Source organism: Rhinolophus ferrumequinum, chromosome 24 (genome assembly GCF_004115265.2).
Source record: "Rhinolophus ferrumequinum isolate MPI-CBG mRhiFer1 chromosome 24, mRhiFer1_v1.p, whole genome shotgun sequence".
In the NCBI taxonomy this organism is placed as follows: Eukaryota; Metazoa; Chordata; class Mammalia; order Chiroptera; family Rhinolophidae; genus Rhinolophus; species Rhinolophus ferrumequinum.
In genome coordinates, this window is record NC_046307.1 from 22,379,863 (window position 1) to 22,402,310 (window position 22,448).

Genomic DNA, 22,448 nt, shown 5'->3' on the forward strand with positions numbered 1-22,448 from the left:
TGGGTTTATCATGGAAATGGAGCTTTGGTTGGCACTGTGGCTAGGCTAGAGCTGGATTGAAATATGGCTGACAGTATCCCAGGGCTGTGACAGGGTGTGGATCCAGCTCAGAATGAGGATTGGGGCTGAGCCCAAGACACGCACCAACCACAGTGACATTGATGGCCTTTTCATCCCGATGGTCGTAGACACTCTCTGATACATTGCAGATGTAGGTCCCTGAGTCGCCCAGCTCGACACTGGGGATGTGCAGAATGGAGCGTATGTAAGAGGGTGTATCAAAGTCAGTCACTGGCTCCACGAGCCGCCCACTCTGTAGAGACAGGTAGGGGGCAAGCCCGCCAAATCAGGAAGGGCCCAAGAAGTCAGGCCGCCCGTCGAGATATACATCCCTGCCTGGCCCTTCCTCCAACCCCTGGCCCAGCCTTACCTCCTTGCGGGGATATGTCCACTCAAAGTTGACCACTTCGTTCCCAGTCACAATGCATGTGATGGTGATATTCTCACCCTGGCGGACCACAGTCTGCACGGCATTCATTGTGATGTTGATGGACGACGCTGGTGGAGAGAGACTGGCTAAGGGCCGCGCAAGTCACCACCGGCTACCAGCACTTCAACGTGGGGTTGGGGGTCAGTGTCCAGAGAGGGAAGGGATGACTGGTGTGGAAGATTCATTTATTCAACAAATATCTATTAAGTAGCTGCTCTGTGCCAAGTACTACTCTAGGCACAGGGGCATTAGCAGTAAATACAACAGACAAAATTTCTGTCCTCATGGAGCAGAATGTCCTCATGGACATTCCAGAAGGGCCGGAAGTCTGGAAGTCAGAGTACTCTCTGTGCATCTAAGTACAGGGGAAATTTTTTGAGCATAACTCTATACCGGATACCCTCTGTCTTCTGTTTTATTTAATCTCCACAATAATCCCATGAGGTAGGCCGTCATTATTCCCATTTTACAGCAGAAGAAGCAGGCTCCGAGCGATTGTGTGCCTTGTTCAGAGTCACTCAGGCGGGAAGTGGCAGAACTGGGATTCAAACGTAGCTGGCCCCAGAGCCTGCGGCTTTGCCCACCATGGTAGAGAGCCCAGCTCTGCCACTAACTCATCCCGTGACCTTAGGCAAACTCTATCCTCTTTCTGAGCCTCAGTTTCCTCATCTGTAAAATGGGGAGACAGGACCTGCCTTCCAAGGCTGTAATGATGAGAATCCAGTGAAAAATGGAGTTGCACACTTTGTAAATGGGAAAGGGCTACACCTCTGCAAAGGGCCATACTTGCCTCTGCTGATCACCAGGCCAGAAAGGGGGCTCACCCTGGAGGCTGTAGACATAGTAGGCTTCAGAATCCACTTCCCTGTCCCCAATGGTGGTTTTACAGACATAAGTCTTGTCCTCAAAGGTCCCAGAGAAGCCACGTTGATGGTCATAGGGGATGGGCAATGGGACATCCACTTTCTTCTCATGCAGTGTCACCACCAGTTGTGGATCCGTCACTCGGCATGGAATTGTGATCTCGGTTACTTCCGTGAGAAAGATGAATACTTCCTCAGGGAAAACAGGGAGGAAGCCCATGGTGGGATCTGCCAAAGGTGGAGGCAAGAATGAGAGTCAGGGGGAGCTGGGTTTCTGGCTCTCCCCTGAATTCTGTGTGACCTGGAATAGGCCTCCTCCCTTTTCTGGCCCTCAGTCTTCCCGTTACAGAATAATGATGCTCTCAGAGGTCCCGTCTCGCTTTAACCTTTGATGTGGACAGCACCAGGGTAGGAAAGAAGATAAGCCACACATTGACAGGCAGCTGGTACCTGGAGCTTAGAACATGGGGAAGAGAATGCAGAGTTCTTGGGAGCCAGAAATGGGGTGGGCTGGCCAGGAGCAGATAGATATTCAGACCAAGGGGTGGGAATGAACATACTCCTGGACTGAGCCAGGCAGGATTCCATGATTCACTTGCATGTCTAAGCAGGCTGTATTTCATGATGTCACTAAAGCACTCTCTGAGCTTCCCCAGATGCCTGCCGCTGGGAAGAGGAGTAAGGGAGTGAACACACAGGTCGGGGGGCTTACCTGGCACAAAGATGTACAGCCGTTTTTGCTCACCATCCTCCAGCCCATGAGAGTCATTGTAGGCACAAAAGTATTCTCCGGTGTCTAGTCCAGTGACATTGGTCAGCGTCAGCATGCTGGAGAAATTGCCTTCCTGGGTCTCGGTCATTTCTTGCAGGGGCTGCTTGGACATCCGTTTCCACACCACTGGAGCTGGACCCGAGCAGGTCAGAACAAAGGTGCTGGAGACATTGAGGACAAGCTCTGGCCCTGGGGGTGTGATGACGAGACCGTGGGAGACCTGTCGTCCCAGCAACAACAATAGGGGCAGCAGCAGGACCTGGCCTTTGGGAGAGGAGGCAGCAGACGTTAGGGCACAGAGCTCCACACCTCTCCCCAGAGCCACCCTGAGGGCGGCCATGTACAGCCCTTGAGGGACACACCTCCCTAATCCAAACACAGATTGGAAGGCCTGCTTGCTCCGTGCCTGTCCCCAGGGACTCCTTCTGCCCTCCTGGCCTGCTGATCTCAGTGCCTTTAGACCCCCAGCGCTGGAGCCCATTAGCAGTGCCGCATGCTGGCTGTGGGCATGTTCTTACAAAGGCATCAGGAAATCCTCGGGAAGCAATTCCCAGCCTCCAGTTCCGGCATTATTTCCCAGGTCACATTCTGAGCCTCTTCCCGACAGCTGTCCCAGCTACCCAGGTTCCTCCCAAAGCCCAAAGGTAGCCCTGCTTGGGGAGGGTGGGGCAAAGTAGCTGAGAGCGGGGCAGACTGGGACAGGAGAGGAGCTGAAGCCCCTGGGGCTCCAGGGGACTGGAGTTGGGAGATGGTCAAGTGATTCCCCTTCCCCTGCTGTCATCCCCTGGGGAGGGATTCTGTGAACCACGTCCCCCGGACCAGTAGGTGCTCACAGCCCGTCACCCTCAGGAAAGCTGTTGCCTGATCACTGATTGGCAGTGACCACTGCCTAGCAGCTGACCAGCCCCTAGAGAGTCAAGTACTTGTAACGGGCGGGAGTGAGGGAAGGGTGTGCCGTGAGCAGCCCAGCCAGAACTTGGGAGCTCACAGCCAATGAGGGGTCCAGGCAGAGGAGGGGAGGCCCAGACCGGAAGCAGACCTGGCCAGACTGATACCAGCGAGTGCTGAGAAGAAAGGGGAGGATGGTGTGACTGTTACTGAGTGGGGTGGGGACAGCTGGTGAGGGGGCACGAGGTGGGAAGGGACAACCAAATGATCTCAGCTGATGGCTCTGAACAAGCAGGGGATCCACTGAGGTCTGTGAGCTGAGGGCGGGGGCGTGGAAGGGGCCTGGGCTGAGACCCACTGGGAAGGTGGGAAATTGCAGCTTAGAGCACAGCAGTGCTCCCAGAATCCGGTGCTAGCATGCACCACCCCTGCCGGCGCTAGGGTCCTGCTTGGTGGCTCCTCGGGACCCCTACCTCTGCCCCAGTATACCTACCTTGGAGGTCAGGAGCTGGCATGGTACTCTGAAGCAGCATGGTGTCCTACAAAGTTAAACAGGGGTCAGGGCCCAGGGCGGGCAGAGGCAGTACCAGGACCCATCTTCACACCTGGGTCCTGCAGAGTGAACCCCAGCCCCAGCCCCGCAGCCTCTGTATCCATGGGGCTGAAGTCAAAGGCTCCCCGTGTTCCATAGTCGAGAGGGACTCGTGCCCACAGGTCTGCTCCCCCTGTTCCCCCAGCCTCAAGGAACCTGGACCCTGCTTTGTCTCTGCCTCTCCCTCTCTGGTGACTGAGCCCCCTTCTCTCTGGGCCTTAGTTTCTCTGTATATACAGTGGGGGGTGGGGAACAGGCTGGATGGTGTCCAGGGGCCCACCAACTCTAACAGCCTGTCCTCCGGGTGACAGTTCCAATACCAGGCTCTTATCTGCCAGGACAAATATTTGGAAAGTATGATGAAAGGCCTGGGGGAGAAGGCGGGGGTAAGCCAGAACGCAGAGAACTCCCACAGCTCCACAGGCACAACAGGAAGTGGAGGCGGCTGTGGGAAGGGAAGCGGGGGAGTCAGGGCTGTGGAATGTGGGGGGCACCCCCACGCCTGACCCCCTTTACTCAGCCCTGAGTTGCACAGGGAGGCCCAGGGAAGAGGGGCCAGAAGCTGGGCCCAGGGGAGGCCCCACCGCACAGCAAGCCTTGGAATGTCTTTGGAGACTACTAAATCCAAGCCCCCTACCCTCACCCCCAAATGTCCAGATGGGGAAATTAAGGCTCTGAGAGGAAGTTTGCTTGAGGTCACACAGCAGAGCTTGTCTGAGAGAGAAACAGAGAGACGTGAACTGATAGAGGTAGTGAGAGACAAAGACATAGAGAGACGGAGAGAGAGGAAACAGTGACGGAGGCAGAAAGAGATAGAAGCAGGGACACTGAAAGACAGACTGAATTGGGGGAGTGTTTGTTCTGTCCCTGCTTGTGGTCCCCCATCCAAGGATTCCAAAGAACTACCGATAGCCAGGCTTCAGGGATCGGCCTGCAGCATGGACAGGAAGGAGACCAGAAGTGGGTGGGAGTCACAGAGCAAGAAATGTGGGAAGCAGCCATGTGACCAGGCAACAAGGAGCCTGCCAGGGCTGTGGGTCTGCTGACTTCCCTGAGTGGCTGCCCAGCCTGGCCTCCTCCTCAGGCCACACCCAGGTCACCCCACGGCACTCCCCACTTACCCCTTTTAGTTTCCAGTCCAAGGCTGGGGTCCGAGTCTAAGCCCCAGCAGGGCTACCTCCTGTGCCATCACTATCTCTGTGGCCTCAGTCTCCAGCTCTCAAAAATGGAATAATGCTGAGTGTACCACTTATAACGCTGCATTCATACATTAGTGGTGGGGCAGAGGCAAGGCTCCTGGCCTGCGGGGCCCCCAGTCGAAGCTCTGCCCAGCATCCCAGGAAGCTCTCCTCGTCCTTCTCCCCATTCCTCCAGACCAACCTGCCTGAGATTCTCCTCATTTCTCCCCTCCCAATTGCTCTAGACTGAAAACGCAGCCCTTCTGATGCCCCCTCCTGCCCCAGCCCCTCCAGCTGGATGCCAGGCTTCCTCCCTCAGGAGGAAACGGTGCCATGGTGGAGCCAAGAACCCCCACAGAGGCCCATCTGACCCTCGGTGGGTGCCCCTCTGACTCCCCCCTTCCTGCCAGAGATCTCAGCCAAAGAAAATCATTAGCAGCAGAGGCTGGGGGAGGGGGGTCATTTCAGCCTCCCTGTCCCTCCCCTCCCAGCCTCCCTGGCTGGCCACACTGTTTATTATTCTAAAGGAGGAATTTGGTCGGCTGGCCTGGAGATGGGAGGTCACAGCAACTGGGGCTGGCCTGGCTCTGGAAGGCTGGGCCCCAGGGGGTTGCCCCCCACACCTCCACAGCAGCCCCTGACCCTGCTGGGCTGGGGGCGGCTTAGACTCTCTGAGACTCTCAGCTGGGTCTTCTTGAACAGGTAGCAGAGGCCTAGAGATGGACAGAATCATGGCCGAGTCACACAGCAAAAAGAATCGTTCTATGGGAAGGGGACAGGCGGGGCAAAGAAGCTGAGGGAGAGTGTAGCCGATGCCCTGGGGAGAGTATAGAGACCTCAGGGATCTGGGACTGGCTTCTCTCTTTATGAAATGAGCTTTTTGGCTCTGGTCACAAGTGGCCTCAGACCCACCATGAGACTGGGTAAGTCTCCAGCCCTTTCTGGGACTTTGTTTCCCCATCCACACAGGGGAAACAAAGGTTTGGATGGGACATCTTAAAGAGCCATCCCTGTTCTGAAACTGCCAGGAGAAGGTTCTAGTCACTGTTATTCCTGCTGGGGTGGTTTGGGGAGGTGGAGGCTGATGAGAAGGAGGGGGCTTCATTCCTGAGGCTGGAGTCATGGGAGAATCCATAACCCATCTCTACATGGATTCAATTTCCCCAACCATTCCATCACAGACTTGCTGTGTGAAGTTTCATGAGTTGTTGCCCTCAGTTTTTCGGTGACTTTCAGACAAATAAACTGATAATATGGAAATCCAGGACGTAGCAGGGGAAGAGTGGCGTGGACAACAGGCCACAGGACTGGGAAGGACCAGAGTGTGGATGGGGCACCAAGGCATGACCTCCTGGGCCATCTTGGATGAGTCGCTGACACCCCCAGCTGTCTACCCAATGCCCTGTGGATCTCTCTGGGCTTGCCAGACGCTGCCGTGGGGCCCACGCAGCTGATTTGCGGGTGGTAGGCTTGCTTGTGACAACTTCCCTTCTTCAAGGGTGGGGCTGTGCTCCAAGGAGGAGCCACCTGGGACAAGGTGAGTGTCACAGTCAGGGAACAGGCACCCCTGTACCTGCCTACTCTCCTACTTGGGGGGGGGGCCTCTGAAACAGAAAGGAAGGGCACCCTCAGGGGTTCCCCCTTTGCCCATGAGAAGAGTACAGTGTGCCAGGAAGCCCTCATCATTCCTCCTATTTTGGGCAGGTTGGGGGAACAGAGGTCCAAAGATGGGGTAATTATTCAGCTCATCACAGCGAATCAGAGGTACCCCCTTGGGAGAGCAGACTGAGGACGCCAAGTCCAGGGGTGCACGTGTGCTTGGGGAGTCTTTCTCAGAGCCCCAGCCTTCCCTCCTTCCAGCACATACAAGTTTTCCACTCCTTTCCCACCGCCTTAATCTAAATAAATCCAATCCATCTTGGCCACATCCGCCGGCGGCAGCTTCCCTCCCTCGGGGTCCTGAGGCTCCCACGACACAGGCAGGCCAGGGAGGGGGGCCTGCACACGGTTAGCACGTGCGCACACAGCACAGACTCCTGCCTACGCGCTCGCTCACACACTCCTCTGAAACACATCCATGTGCAAGAGGCCATATGTGTGCCCAGCCCTCATGCAGGCACTCAGTATGAGCATGCCCACACAAAACACACATGGACGCAGCTCTCACTGTGCCCAGCACATGGACACACAGCAGACTGCTGCCTGGGAGCTCTCCACGTGCCCATATGAGGTGCACGTGTGTGTGGCAAATCACGTGTACCCAGGACAGACAACACTGTATGCCCACACAGCATGTGCACACAGGAACCCAAAGTCCCCTGAACACACATCCGTATGCCTCACAGACAGGCCACAAAGCCAGCGTGTGATGTGCATTTGCTGCACCAGGTGCTATTCGAACCGCTTGGCGTGTATTGACTCACTTGCTCAGCAGCCAACTCCATGAGGTAGATACCATCATCCCCACTTTAGATGGGAAAACTGAGGCAGAGAACACCTGAGGAAATGGCCCAGGAACAGAGCGGAGATTGAACCGAGGTAGAGCGCTCTGCTGCCACTTCTCTGTTTACTTGGTTTGAGCCGGGGAGAGGGCAGTGGAGACTGATAGACACAGATAGGTTTGAGGTTCACCTAGCTGAGAATGCCAGGGCCTAGAGATCAGATGCCGGGGGGCTGAAGAGAGCAGTATCATCGGTGAGCCCCACCCCTATTTCTGGCTTGTGTGTGTATGCTGGGGACAATGCCATTTTCTGAGATGAAAATGAGCTGGAGGAACAGGCTTAAGAGCTGCCCCTGAGCTTGTTTAGGCTGTGGAGGAGCTGTGGGCACCTGAGGGGGTAGAGGGACACTCAGTCTGGAGGCAGGGAACAGGCTGGGCAGAAACAGCAGCGAGAGGGGGGTGGGAGGAAGCCCTGCTGCAAAGGGAGTGGGGTGCTGGGCCAGGCGATCTCGGTCTTAGTCTCGATCTCAGTCTTGGTCTTGAGCCAGGGATGCTCTGAATGTACAAGATGCCAGAGGGAGGAGGAGGCCTGGCCATGGGGTCTCGGGGTTAGTCTTGGAATGTCAGAGCTCCACGTCCCTCAGGGATCATCGACCTGATCTGACCCCCTTCCTCTGCTCCTTGTACAGATGAGGAAACTGAGCCTTAGAGAAGGACAGGGACAGGTCCCAGTGTTTTGGCTCAGGCAAGCTGGGCTCGGGTGGCCAGTAGGGAGCTGAAGCTCACCTGACTGGGCAGCCCTCGCCTCCAGCCCTGCCTCAGATGGCGTCTGGTGGCTCAAGGCCCCAGGGTTCAGACGACAGCTGCTGCCCCCTCCCTCCCCTCAGGACACCCCACCCCCCGCCCTGCTGTACATAGACCTTTACATCAAAGTTACTTTCCTTGCACTGTCCTAGCCAGGCAGGAATTGGAGACTGAGTCTCAGAGGAGTGACTTGTTAATTTGCTGGCAAAAATGGGACACAGACTCAGGTCTCCTGACTGGCAGGCTAGTCTTGTCTCCTCCACACTAGGGGTACTTCACAGACCCCAAGACAAACTTCAGGAGACAGATCCCTGGCTGGGAGTAAGGGGACATGGGTTCTAGTCTCTGCTCTGTCATCCACCGCTAGTGCATTCCGGCGCCTCTCTGAGCCTCAGTTTCCCCATCTGTACATGGGGTGGGCAGAGCTGTCCCGGAACCACTTCCAGGGCTAACATGCTGTGGCTCTCAGGACTGTTCTGGAAGTCAGCTGTGTAGAGTTGGAATGCTGGAGTGGGGGAGGGGTGCTGGGGAGGGGCCCTAGCCAGGATGTCATGACTCAGCTGGGAGAAGGCAGCGGGCTCCAGGCTTAGCAGTGTGTGGGGGCAAGAGGCATCTGGGGCCAGCAACTGGGAGAGGATGCGCGGGATGGCGGCAGAGGCTGGATGTGGCAGGGAGTGTGGCCTCTGTGGCCTTATCCCAAGTGGGCTGAGATGTAGATGTGATCTTGCAGCATGGGAGCCAGGTAGGAGAGCAGGGTCCACTGAGCGGGGACAGTTACAGGTGGGAGGTAGAAACCTGGGAAGAGGCTGGGTATGTAGGGTTCCCACCTGTCCCCCTCAGTCCTATACCCCACATCTATCTGTTGGGGAAGGCTCTCAACATTCCACCTCGACACAGTGAATCTCCCCATAAATCTCAGGATCCCATTGAGGCCAGAGAGGGAGCGCAGCTTGGCCCAAAGCACACAGTGATGCAACTTGACCTCCCAGGCCTGACTCTGCCATGTGCTTCTAGATCCACAGGCCCTTCATGTTTTCCAGGCATCTGCGAGGTCCCCCAAACAAAGTAGCAGAGGATGACTCTGTGGGGGCCTGGCACGGGCTCTAGCTGTTCTGGAAATCCCAGTGAGTAGGACAGTGCTAGTTCCGTGGACCATCATTCTGACCCCCTATGCCTGCCCCTCCAGCACAAGCTTGGTTCCTCTGGCTGCCCCACTCACCACCTCCTCCTGTCTCCTCACCTCTCGTCTGTCCCCTCCCACCTGTTCTCACACCCCAACCTTTCTGAAGTACCTATCCGGTCATGTCCTTCCCTGGCACCTCCATGGCTCGCTCTCACTCCTGGGTTCAGTAGTCCCCCTTAGTCATCGGCTTGCTTTCCATGGTTTGTTACCCACAGTCCAAAAATATTAACTGGAAAATTCCCAAAATAAACTATTCCTAAGTTTTAAATTATGCGCCGTTCTGAGTCATGTGATGAAATTTTGCACAGTCCCCCTGCGTCCCACGCAGTCCCTTTACCTGGCCGTTAGTCACTTAGTAGATGTCTCAGTTATCAGATCAGTTAGCAGAGAGAGAGAGACCCCCGTCATAGAACTTCTATTACAGCATATTGTTATAGTTGTTCTAGTTTACATCGGTATGTATGTGTATGTATAGGAAAAGACAGGAGGTATGGGGTTCAGTACGATCCCCAGTTTCAGGCATCCACTTGAACGCTTAGAACTCGTCCCCCTCAGATAAGGGGGGGCTACTGTAGAGGCGGGCCTCTTAGCCCAGCTTTTAGGAACCTTCATGCTCTGGCCCTGCAGACAGCTCATCATGACTGCGGGAGGAAGGTTGCTGCCCTCCCAGTTCCCCAGGGCCCAGATGAGGCCCCTACACTCGTCACTCACTCTGTGCTCCTCTCCCCAGGAGGCCTCCCCAGGGACACAATGGAAAGAAATGACCTATTTTCTGGAAGTTCAAAATAAAATGAAACATCTGTCTGGATTGGAGCCAGGTTGATAAAGAACGGACTGATCCCCCCAGCGTGAGCCCCCGCCCCCCTTGCCGCACACCCCCTCACCCGCCAGAGTGTGATCGCTTGGGGGTAGGGGAGACTTGCAAGCCCAGCTACTTGGAACAGTTCGTGGGAAAGCACTCAGTGTGTGCCTCACGGCCGCTGGGGGCCCAGAGGAGGGGGCCTGGGTCCCCACACAGGCTGGGAACCAGCCTGAGAAGAAGGTCAGTGAGGGAGGGAGGCCAGCTGCATGCCCCTGTTCAGCCGCCTGCCGAGCAAGCACTTCCTGCCTCCTTGGGCGCCTCGCTGGCCTCCCTGCTCGTCCCCACCATCTCCCTCTAGGCCATATGGCCTGGCTTTGCCCAGGCCCGGTGGATCCCTGGACCAGAGTCCTCTGGATCCCATCTGGGCCCTCCACAGCCCTTTCAAAAAAGAACAAGGACTTAGAAGGCATTAACAATAACCACACGAATACTAATAGCGGCCCGTGATAGAATTTACATCACCCACAGCCTGGGCTAAGCCCTTTATGTGAATGATCTCAGAGCAACTCGTGAAGGCAGTGTTGCCTCTTCATTTTACACCTGAGGAAAGTGGGGCACAGAGAGGTTACATCCTTTGCCCAAGGTCATGGAGTGTCCCAGCGATAGAGCCAGTGCTCAATCCTGGGCAGACTGACCCCAGAGCACACAGGCTTAACGCCCAGGTGACAGCCTCTGGAAGACAGGAGGCAAAGATGACAAGCTGGTGCCTGGCACACATTACAAGCTCAATACACTAGTCTCCAGCCTTGTTCTTTCACCCTGTTTTCAGTCACCTCTCCTTTCAGCCGCTGCTCTCTTTCCTTTTAGTTGGGTAAACCTGAAGCTGTCCGAACAAGGGCAGAGCCAGTCACGCCACCTTTCATAGAGTCCTGCGATCTTAGGGAGATACTCCCTATTCACATCTCCCCCACCCTCTCTGCAGACAAAGGGGTCGTCCAACCTACAACTGTACACCTCCCACGACGGACATTTCACTACATCACCTGCAGCCCATCGCATTCTTGGCCCGTTCAGGATCCGCAGAGATTAGGCGATTTGAAAATTTTTATTACATTGAGTGTCATCTGTTTCATTTTATGTTCTACTCATTGGCCCTGCTTCTTTCTACCAACCGCACCCCCCTTCACCCCCAACCCAGGACATTTTTTTTCTCATTCATTGCACTAATGTCCCACAATCAGACAAATAAAAGCCCCTACTAATTTGGAACTAGGCACTCTGCAAACTAGGGGGTTTTGTTTTATTTTTCACAACAGTCCTGTGAAGTAGGCACAATCATTATTCCCATTTCACAGAGGAGAATACTGAGTCTCAGAGAGGTTTGGTAACTTGCCCAAGGTCACACAGCCAATAAGCAATGGAGTTGGGATGCAAACTCTGGCCTGTCTCACTCCAAAGGTGTATTCTTAACCACCATGCTAGACTGTTTGTCTCCTGCCCAGAAGCAGGTCTGTTCACTCCCACATGGGAAACACTCCCCCATTAGGTTCACCCTAATGGGGTACATACAGAATCCAGTCTCTCCAGGATGGAAGGATCCACAGAGGTCAGAGTCTTCTCCCTCTCCTCACTGTGGTCCAGACTGACCAAGGGGCCTGCCCCGGGTCACCCAGGAATTTGAAAACCAAGTTAGGAATCGAACTCAGAAGCTTTCTGTAACTTCACTCAGAGCCTGAGGATTAACACATAGGTTGAGGAGAGGAGTCTGACAGGGGAAGTGCCCAAGCAGAGGCTCTGGCCTACCTTGAGGCCTGTCCCAAGGGCCTCTGAGACGGAGTCTCCAGAGAGTCGGGCTAAGTGAGTGGCCAGCTCTGCCACAGGCCCGCTGTGCTCAGGGGCCAGGCCTTCCCCGAGCTGGGGCCCCAGCAACCCCTTGCACTGTTCAGAGAGGGCCCAGGCCTCTGCAGCTACACAGTTCCAGGCCTCCACCATCCCTCTACTGCCCTGCCTCACACCCCACCCCCCAGAGCCTCATCTCCGGCGGTGCCATGGCAACGGAGAGCGCCAGGCCCTGGCAGCCAAAGGAGCCCCTGAGAGGGGTCCCAGGCTGAGGCTGGGGAGTGGGGGTGCAGCAGGCGCAGACAAGCAAACCTTCTGTTCCCCGGGCTGCTGCCAGCCCCACATCAGCCCTGGGCCGGGGTGGGGGCTGCAAATAGAATGGATTCTCAGAGCCAAGTGGGCAGGGGCAGGCAGGCCTAGGGCCGTTGGTACTGACCCACCAGCACACCGCCTCCCCCACCAGCCCAGAGCCTGCAAACCGGGCTGGGGTAGCTAGCTATTAATTGGTGCCAATTATGGAGCATTGAGATTCCCCTCAGAGTCCTGCTGGGCAGCAGAGCTGGAGGAGAGAAAGCTCCCGTGTTTCATTTCCCTCTTGCTTTTCTCAGCAGCTGCTCCTGTACCTCGTTCTTCAGTCATTCACCCCCAATTCTCCCATTTACTGTTACTTAGACTCTCTGTGCCTTGGTTTTCCCATCTGTAAACCGGGGCTCATCAAGGCCTTCAAGTGAGTTAATACAAGTAAAATGCTTAGAGTAGGGCCTGGCACACAGCCCTCTGCAAAGTCAGTGGTCACGTTATTAGTTTTCATTCACTCACGGGAGAGTAACTCATTCCCTTACTCACTTGGCCCTGAGTGTACAGCCGAGACCCTGCGAGGCTAGGCTTGTCAGCAAAGAGATGCACGTGATAAACGAAATGACGCGAAAGGCCTTCCCCAAAGGTGACTGGTGTTATTAGCAGGCTCAGCTGGGGTGGGGGCAGGGTGTCCTAGCATATTCAGGGATTTTAGAGGCGCACCCAGACCAGAAACCAAGTCCAATGACCCCCAGTCCACCGTCTGTCAACAAGCTCTTTCCTGTACCTTTGTCTTAGGCCCTTAATTTGATTTCCCACAAATGAGAAAACACAGCTAACAATTTGGGGGGATGTCTCCAAGTTCCTAATAAGGGATTAGGCTTAGAATTGGTGCTCAATAGATGCTTATACAGCACGAGAGCTCAAATGGCTGTGTAGGGTCAGCTCCTCTGGTCCTCAGGCTTGGGGCCTCCGCTGCCCCCTAATTACTCAGAAGTCACTAGGCTGGGGAACTGGGATGTGTAGGTGATGGTGACCCTTTTCTTCCAGGGAGGTTATGGGACAGGCTAGTGAGGGAGCAGAACAGACAAATGGAACCCTGATGGCCTCGGGCACACTAAAAGGATGTAATGGGCTCATCAACTAAAAGTATGTTTAGAAAAACTCTGGGCTGTCAGTAATAATTCTTCTTCCCCCAAACTCTCCTTTTCAAAGCTGCCAACTTGTGGGTGGCTCCAGAATGGGTGCCTTCCTTTCCTCATGTTTCCTAATGATGGCAGTGCCACCTGAGGAGAGCCGTGCTCGTCTCACTAAGAGTGCGTGGGATCCCGGCCAGGTCAGGGGCAGCTTGAAGCCACTTAATCCAGGTCCAACTATCAATCCTACTCCGTCATAACTGTGTAACCTCTGAGTTTAACTTCCCTGAGTCCCAATTTCCTGGAAAATGGCATAAGAGATCCCTTTTCCCATTGTTGTCAGGGTTAGAGATGATGATAAAATGCACCTGATACATAATAGGTGTTCAGTAAATAGTAACTATTATGATTCTGTGATTATTCCAGTGGGGAGGGGGTGGCCTTGAGCTAGGCCTTCAGGTTTAGTTGGGTTCTTTGGCAGGTGATGCCAGGGAAAGGTATGCCATAGGGGCTCTGTGTGAGCAGTTAGAGAAGTGGGAGATATCAAAGCATCTGGCAGAAAGGGCAGAGAGAAAACTGCTAGGCTAGAAATTGGGACTCTTCAGCAAAGAGGCAGGTGCTGGGCGGGGAAGGAGGGCAAAGGTCATTTGGGGAAAGCTTGGGGGTGCTGAATAAGGATTTGGGCTTGCCTGGGAGGTACCAGGAAGCCAATTTTGGGGGATTTGCTAGTGAGGGTGGGGGCTAGCTGCTGGCTGGACAGCAGTAACGGTACAACTACAAGCAGTATGGGGTCACTCGCCCATACTAAGGAGAGTGACAGGAGCAAACTGGCGTTGTGTGGGAGGCCGTGGATTAGAATGAGGACAGTGGAGGCAGTGAGACCAGTTTCAGGGATAAAGGAATCTCAAACCCAGCCTGAACTTCCTGGTAGGGCCAGCTATATAATTTGTGGGGCCACGTATGAAATGAAAATGCAGGGCTACTTGTTAAAAAAATTATTAGGGATTTTAAGCATGGGGTCCTCTGTGACTGCACAGGTTGGATGCTCATGAAATCACCCCTGCTCCCTGGACTAAAGGGGAGACCCTCCATCCATCCATCCATCCACCAATCTGTTTATCCATCTCTCTGTGCTTGGCAGGGGCTCTCAGGGGCTAATGGCAGAGTTGGATGGAACCTCTGGGGTCACTGCGCTGTTCCCATGCCCCACCCCTACTTCACATAAAAGGGAATTATGGCCAGAATGGAGAAGCAAGGTGACCAATGGCTCCGTGGTCCACAAAACTACTCAGGAGGGTTCCCACCACTTGTCGAGATGGCATCTCTCCTCTTCAGCCCAAACTCTGCCCTGTGGCCTCACCTCAGGGAGAGCTGAGCCCTGGAAGACAAAGGTCGGTGCTGAAGATCCAGCACACGCAGTGGCATAGAAGAAAGGTCAGGCCCACAGCGGGGTCCTGGGCTCAGTGCTATCGCTAGCGACCTGTACCCCTGATCTACATCCTCTCCCTCTCTGGGCCTCGGTTTCCCACCCACACAGTAAGGAAGTTGAACTGGGTGGCCCCAAAAGTCCTTTCATCTCTGACCTTCAGGAACTGTTTGACCCCTAGCCCTGCTGCCCCCACCTCCCAAGGGAAAACACTTTCCATCACAGGGCGGAGAAGCTGGTACCTCTGGCAGATGAAAGGTTTCGGGCACCTGAGACATCAAATAGCCCTGATCCGAATGAGGAGAACAGAGGGTATTAATGTAGCTAAAGCAATACACTTTGATTTTGAACCCCCTGCACTAGGCTGGGGGAGGAGTGCCCGGAAAGCATCCGCGTAGGGGTGTCCTGGGGCAAGGGCCTTTTGCCTGAGGGCTCTGGGCCAGCAGTCCTGGGAGGGGTCTGAAGTAGCTTCTACACTGGCAGCAACAAGTGTGTGAGTTCCGTGTCCCCTCCCACCAGAGGTGGGTCTCTGCATCCATTCCCTCCCCGCTGGACCCCATCTTTCATCCATCTACCATGGCCAAAGCCTAGCTTCCTCTTGAAGTAAGAGTATATAAGGTTCAAAATAGCAGCGTTGGAAGGGACCTAAAGAGCCACAGCATCCACACACACCCCCAACAGCGTATCTCCCAACCCTTCTTCCTCAGTATCGCAGGAAAACGGGCATATGGGCTCTGGGAACATGCCCTCGGTGCTCCCTGAGAAACTGGGAGCATTAACAGGCTGCTGTAATTGTCAGAGAGTTCCTCCTCGTTACTGCAGGGAACGGGTTTCCATTAGTGATCATCGATCTTGACTGCTTTCTGTAGTGTGTAGAAAAAGCGTAAGAAAAAAAATCCTTTCACGGTGAAGTTAAATATGCATGATCCCTGAGTACACAAAAGGGCTTGTGCGGCTGCCAATCTGGGCTGGTATGGCCTGGAATCCTGGAATTGTTTTAGGGCTGGAAGGAGCTCAGAGATCATGTCGTTCAACCTCCTTGGTTTACTGATGGGAAAACTGAGGCCCAGAGAGGGACTAACTCGCCCACAGGCACACAGGATGTGTTCCAGGGTCTGATGATCACCTCTGGAACTCTGAGGGGACCCCATAGCTGAGGCACATTCTCAGAGCTTATGCTGGATCCCCTGGGGTGGCTCGGGCCCCCCCCCCCCAGCCTCTCCTCGGGGCGCTGGAGTCAGAAACACCCAGGTGCAAGTTCTGGCTCCACCACTTCCTAGCTGTGGGACTTTGAGCAACTGACTTAACCTCTCTGGGCATTTCCTCATCTTTAAAACAGAGAGTTTATATCTACTGCTGGAGGTTATTTGCTGAACTATAAAATAGTTCAGCAAATATTTAAGCACTTACTGAGTGCCAGGCCTGTTCTAAGTGCTGAGGAATACAGGAATGCAGCAGTGAACTTCGCAGTAATGGACGTAAAGCACAGTGGAAGTGTTCAGAAAGGGCTGGTCCCTGTTATATCATCCTGCACACACTGCTTTCCAGCTGAGGCGCTACCAGCTCTGACCCTGGGGAGGCATGACGGGGTGGGGTGGGGGGGCTGTGGAAAACAGTGGAAGGAGATCTCTCTCCATTCCAAGGGTCCACTGCCCACAGGGTTCTGAACCGTGTGCAAAAAATGGGGTAGGCAGGAGGAGCATTTCAAGGATGTTTGGGGACCCTCTCAATCCTCCCTTCCTCCTCACCACACTCAACAGGCTGAGCAAAATCCCCTCCTTCAGCCCACTGTACCTGGAGGATGGAAGTGAGCCTTTAGAATACGCACGTTGGCCAGGCCCCTTCCATGGGCATGGTCCTTTACGGGTTGCAGACCAATTTCACAGCCAAGTGTCCTGTGCAGGAGGCGGGAGAGCAGCGGCCCTCTCTTAGCCAATGGTATCAGGTCCTGTCTGTGAAATGCAGGGACTGTGCTAAGCGTCTGACCTACCCTGTTATCTCATGGGACCCACATATCGCCCTGCCGCTCACGGAGCTGAGAGCTGATGCCCAGAGGAGCAGAGCAGTAGCCCAGGGTCACACAGTCAGGCAGAAGTCAACTCGGGGGTTAACGCATGGCCAACTGACACTCAGACCTGGTGTTGTTTACCCACGGTGCCCACTGCCCTCCAGATGCGGAGGCAGCCCAGAAAGAACAAGTGGGGGTCTGAGGCTGGCCACACAGTGGATTTGAATTAAGCCAGGGCAAGCGCCAGCTCTCCTGACTCTGAATCCACGGTGCTTTCCACTGCCCCACATCTGTGGGCAATTACAAGTCTCAACTCTTCTTCCCACAGAGGAGGGAGGGCTGCCTGAGCATGGGGGAGGGGAGGATGCGGACCAGGTGGGTTTCTTCCCCACTCCAGACGGAGCCAGGGTCGGGCAGACCCAGGAGCAGGTCAGGCTGCTGCTGAACCTTCTGCTTCGGACCATGCTAGAGGCAGGCGCAGGCTATGTGGGCGGATGGAGATATGCTCCCCTAGGACCAGGCAGACCGGGGGCCTAAATACCACCTCTACTGTGTGACCCTGGGAAAGTCACTTAGCTTCTCTGAGCCTCTGTTTTTTTGTCTGCAAAGCAGGGGGAATCATGCTGATTCCAAAGAGCTGCTGTGGGGATTCCAAGGCATGTGAGGTCCCAGGCTCTGCACCTGGCACAGAGTCAGCACTCAGTGACAATGACCAACAAGTGTCGTGGATTCGGGGACCTCCAGATTGGAGGCAGGGGAGGACTCTTAACTTCAGAAGATCACGCTAGAGGCCTCTGTGCACCTTGGGATCACAGAGGCAGGCAGGGACACTCTTCCCTGTTTGACATAAAAAAATGCATTCAGGAAGAACCGCACGATGTTCTGGAAGGGCCTCTGAGGGAAGACAGAAGGCCTGGGTTCTCGTCTCACACTTGGGAACAGAAAGTCCTCAGTGAGTCCCTCCTCCCTTTCCCCAGCACATTTTCTCAGCCCTATTGCCCACCTGGGGAAATTGGGGACAGAACACAAGATGGGGAAGCTAGGGGCCTGATCAACCACTGATGTGCAAACAGAACACGACTAGCAAGACAGGGCCAAGCAACAAGCCTCCAGCACAAAGGGCACAGCGAGCACTTGGAGAACCTGGGAGGCTGCTTGGAGGAGGTGAAATAGGGAGAATCCTTGAAGGGAAAGTGGAAGTGATGAGGAAGAACGAGTCCACAGACAGGATTATGCAAATTCCTTCTGGGAATCCTGGGCTCTGACTGGAAGGAATAGGACCACAGGACCAAGTGTGGAGTGATGGGGCAAGGAGAGCACTACCTCCCCATGCTTTGCCACTTCCTTCCTGTGTGGGACAGTTTTGTGGCTGCTGTGAGCCTCAGTTTCCCCACCCATAAGGCAGGCGTAAAATCAGTCCCTGCCTCTGGAGTTGCTGGTGAGTGGTACGCGAAATCACACTTACAAAGCTCTCCACACCGTCCTGGCATGCAGTAAGTGTCAATCAGTGGCAGCGCGGTTAGGAGTTTGGGCTTTCTACTTGGGAGAGTCACAGAAAGAATCCTGGTCCAATTCATGTTTTAGGATAGAGTGGAGAAGGGGCAGCGTCCAGAAGGAAGGAGACAGCCAGGAGGCCTGAGCAGCTGCCTGGGACCAGGAGAAAGGGCCCAGCGGCCCACCCCCCTTCTTCACAGAGGGGCCCCCAGATCTGATGGCCAGCAGGGTCCAAGACCCCCAGCCCTAGTTGCCTGAACATGGCCTGCCAAGTGCCAGCCCCCTCGCCTTTGCACTTTCCCAGCCGCTGGGGGTTTGGAAGGACATCTTAGGAATCTGGAAAATTTGCAAATCCATTTAAATCCCCAGAGGTTGCCTGGCGGCCACTGGCCTAGAGCCAGACAGATTCGTAGGGACAAGGCTTAGGTCCAGGGACAGGGGTTATGGCTCTGAGGTTCCCTGGCCCCTGCTAGATCCCGTTCTGGTGTGCCCTGCTTGCCATCTCCCAATTTCCTTCTCATGCTCCTCCCTACTCGCCCCATCCCCCATAGGCACTGCTGTGCTTTGGAGGCCCCCACTCAGCACCCAGAAACCTCTGGGGTTTGTTTGATGAGGGCAGGGGGCAGCAGGGTTGAGGAGGCTGGGGCCACCCTCCCCAGACGCGGACTGAGCACGAGAGAGGAAAAATCTAGTCCCTCCAGCGCCGCTGATGTCCCCCGCCCATAGCCTCCAGCCTCCTCCCATCTGGTTTTGTTAAAAATATTTTCCATTTTTGACCTATCCAAGAAGGCACAGGCTGGAGTTGGGGACAGGACAAGGAGTTGGGGATCACCCCTCTACAAGCACTTACCTTGCTGCTGATACCTTTTGATGTGCACAAGGTCCCGGGCTCTGGGCTGTCACCCCCTCCAGGAAGTCCTCCTCACTGCCTCTCCTGTTATCAGAGAGTCTTTGCCGGCCCGAAATGGGGGCAACAGCTAGATAGGAGAGCAGAAAGGACCGTGGTAGGTTCCCGGAGCCTTGGGAGAGGGGAGGAAGTGGGGGGCTGCAGGGGTGAGGAGTGGCCTCACGCCCAAGGCATCCTTCGGGAGGAGCAGGGTTGCCAGGAGGGGCCGCCCTGGGTCTGGCTGTCTGTGTCGCTCCGCACTGGCTGCTGCCCTGCAGTGCTGGTCAGAGCGGCCCCAGCGCTTTCCTTCTCGTCCTCCTCCTCTCCCACTCCAAGTTGCTCAGAGAGCGATCCTGGGTCCCAGACGGGGCGGGCGGGCAGGGACTGCGGGCTTCTGGCAGCCCCCAACGCTCACACCACTGCCGGCTTCCCTGCCCCCCCTACTTTGGGGGAAAGGCTGCAGGGCAGCCTCTGATTGGCCCAGCTGAGAGAAGGGGGGCGGTGGGGCGGGGAGGGTGGACGCGTGCGTCTGTTTTCAATTTCAGCTTTTTTCCCTCTCTCTTTCTTTCCCCCCAAGTTTCTTGTTTTTCTTCCTCTTTTCCCTCTGCTTGCTCCCTCCCGTCGCCTGCTCTCTCAGGATGTGAGGGGATGTTTAGAAATTCCACAGCCCACGCCAGACGCTGAGTCACTTTTATTAAAGAGTGCCCCAGCCCCACTCCACTGATGCCCATCTCAGGTAGCAGCCTCCACTTACCGTGGCACCTGGGAGCAGGTCCCTTCTCTGTGCCTCAGTTTCTCCATCTGTAAGGGGAGGTCTGATCCCTTATACAGTTGATTCAGTCAACATTCATTCATTGAACAGCATGTTGAGCACCTACTAGACACTGCACTGGGTGTTGGGGATGCAGAGTGAGTAAGACACAGTCCCTGACCTCACAAGTGCCCAGGCCGGTGGGAGAGACAGACGGTGCACAGGTAGGCACTTGAGAGGAGGCAGGCATCTGAGAGTGGAGCTAGAGGGTCAGCTGACTGAGGGTGGAGGGAATCAGAGAGGACTTCTGAGAAGAGCTGACTTAGAAGAGATGGAAAGACCTTCCAAGATTATCAGCCACTTCGCAGAAGAAGAAACCAAGGCCCAGCGGTGAACTGGTTCAGAGAGGAAAAGAGACTTGCCCAAGGTCACTAAGCATACTTCAGGTTTCCAGACATATCCCTTTCTATCATCTTAAAGCCCCTGGAACCCCAGGAAAGGGTTATTTCCCCATTTTATAGATGAGGCGATTGAAGCCCAGAGGAGTGAAATGAGTTTCCCAAGCTCACACAGCAATGTCAGAATTGGAGCAGAATTGGGTCTCACGTGTGGCACGGTGGAACAGACAAGGGAAGGACCACATTACAGTATAGACTGGCCCTGCTATCCTGCCTTCTTCCTAGGTTATCCCTTTTCCCGTCTCTCATTCAGTCACTCAACAGGTGTTTCCGAGTACCTGTTAGGGTCCATTTCTACCCTCCTGCCCTCCCTCCCCACCAGGATCTCCTCCAGGACCCCGGCCAGACCCTCATCCCTCACTCCACCCCTCCTCATGTCCTCAGATCAAAAGGTGTCGCTAGCCACAAACTCTTGGCCCCTACACGCCACACAGCATCATTTTAAAAGGACTTAAGAGTGGTGAGTTACCCCTGGCTCCCACTACTGTACACACGGGAAACTGAGTCCCAGAGAGGGACAGAAAGGTATCCCAGGTCACATGGACAGAGCCTGACTCTTCTCAGGGCTCCTTCCATCCTGCCCTCTGCTCTTCTGTCTTTGCCCTTCTTTGCCTCTATCTTTGCCTCCCCCAGGGCCTTGTTCACAGGGCAGGGGGTTTGCTTGAGCTGGGATTTCATGCTAACCACAGTAACCTCTCTTGGCAGTCATTTCTTGGTCTTGTCCTGGGGACTGCACAGCAGAGCAACTGGGCTGGGCCACACAGAGGGATAACGGTTCTCAGACTGGCCCCAGAGCAAGGGGTGGGGGCCATGAGAGCCTCCCAAAAGAGGGGCTGGCCCAGCTTGGTAGCAGCAAAGTCATAGGGGAATACGGGGGACTCCGAACCCAGAGGGTCAGGCCATATAGGGATTTCTTGTGCCCAAAACTCCTTTGGTGTTTATAAGTCCCTTCCTAGCATTTGCTTTGGTCATTCACCTCCAAAGTCTTGGCCCAACTGCTGGGACTAAGACAGCTCTGTGACAGCAAGGAGGCATTGCAATCCCTAGTCCTTCCAAAAGCTAGTCTGGGAGTCAGGAGACCCAGCTGTGGACTTGTTGTGTGGCCTTGGATAGGTATTTGTCCTCCCTGAGCCTCAGTTTCCCCATCCCCATAACACATGGGAGGATTCACTGTGCTGGAAGGCCCTTGGGATGCTCTGTCTGCAAGTTCCTTAGAGTTGGACTCTGGCTAGGAAGAGGAGGCTGGTGGGCCCCAGGGCAAGGGGACAGCTGGGGGCCAGAGATGCAGCAGAGGGGCGGGGGTGGCTGGTGGTGGCTCCCCCGGGAAGCTGGCGGCCGCCAGTTTCCGGCCAGCCCAATCTTCCGGCTGGCCCATCTGGAATCACTTAGCCCCTACTACCATTAACCCTTGGCAGACACCAGTGCTGTTACACCTCCTTTTAGCTGAGATGGGGCTGGGGGGGTGCAGAGCCATGTGGAACACAACAGGGCATTCTCCGAGGGCGGGACGGGTGAGACAGAAGGGTCATGACTGACAGGGCAGGTTTGAGAACCAGAGACAGAGCTGGGTTCAAATCCTAGCTTCTGTAGTTCCAAGCTACGTGACCTTGGGCAAGTAAGTCATTTAAGCTTCTGAGCCTCAGTTTTCTCCTCTGGAAAATGGATAATTTGAGGAATGATTCGTAGAACTGTTGCCATATGTAATGCACTTAAAGGGCTTACTCAGTACAGTGTCTGGAAGTGTAGGATTGAAATAGTGGGTTTCATTCCAGCAGCACCCCATCACTGTGTGCCCCTGGGCTGAGCCCTCCTTCTCTGGACCTCATTTCCCCCTGTGCACTTTGAAGGGGTGGGCAGTGGGCAGTGCAGCACCTCTGCTCTGGCATGGCCAGGAGGAGCCATGAACAGTCTCCCACCTGCCCAGATGCCGGGAGCCTGGTCCGGCCTCAAACAATCCTGTGTTGGAGGAGGCTGGGCTGAGAGTGGGTGGGCATGGCGTGGAGTGTGGGAGTCCTGCCTGACGTAGAGTGGGATATGGTGCAGAGGCAGAGCGGAGCTCTGTGCCTTGGGGTCCAGCACTTCCTCCCCACTGTGTAGCGGCACGTTCAAGCTGAGCTCTGATGTCTGTAGTTCCGACCCAG

At 55.2% G+C, this 22,448-nt stretch overlaps 1 protein-coding gene across 4 annotated transcripts in view; it reads right to left on the reverse strand.

Moving 5' to 3' along the window:
* The window catches only part of PDGFRB (platelet derived growth factor receptor beta), a 36,062-nt gene extending 16,539 nt beyond the window's left edge, over positions 1-19,523 (reverse strand). The window contains exons 1-7 of one of the 4 annotated variants that reach the window (XM_033096190.1): positions 19,063-19,523; positions 16,505-16,662; positions 3,507-3,552; positions 2,066-2,389; positions 1,315-1,581; positions 431-558; positions 145-313 (exon numbers count right to left, since the gene is read on the reverse strand). In XM_033096190.1, coding sequence (XP_032952081.1) covers positions 145-313; positions 431-558; positions 1,315-1,581; positions 2,066-2,389; positions 3,507-3,546 — 928 coding nt within the window. In that variant the 5' untranslated portion in view covers positions 3,547-3,552; positions 16,505-16,662; positions 19,063-19,523. Of the gene's footprint in view, positions 1-144; positions 314-430; positions 559-1,280; positions 1,582-2,065; positions 2,390-3,506; positions 3,553-4,726; positions 4,979-16,504; positions 16,663-19,062 lie in introns of those variants that run through there. The other 3 variants (XM_033096189.1, XM_033096191.1, XM_033096192.1) reach the window with 3 other exon arrangements.
* Positions 19,524-22,448: the final 2,925 nt, after the last annotated feature.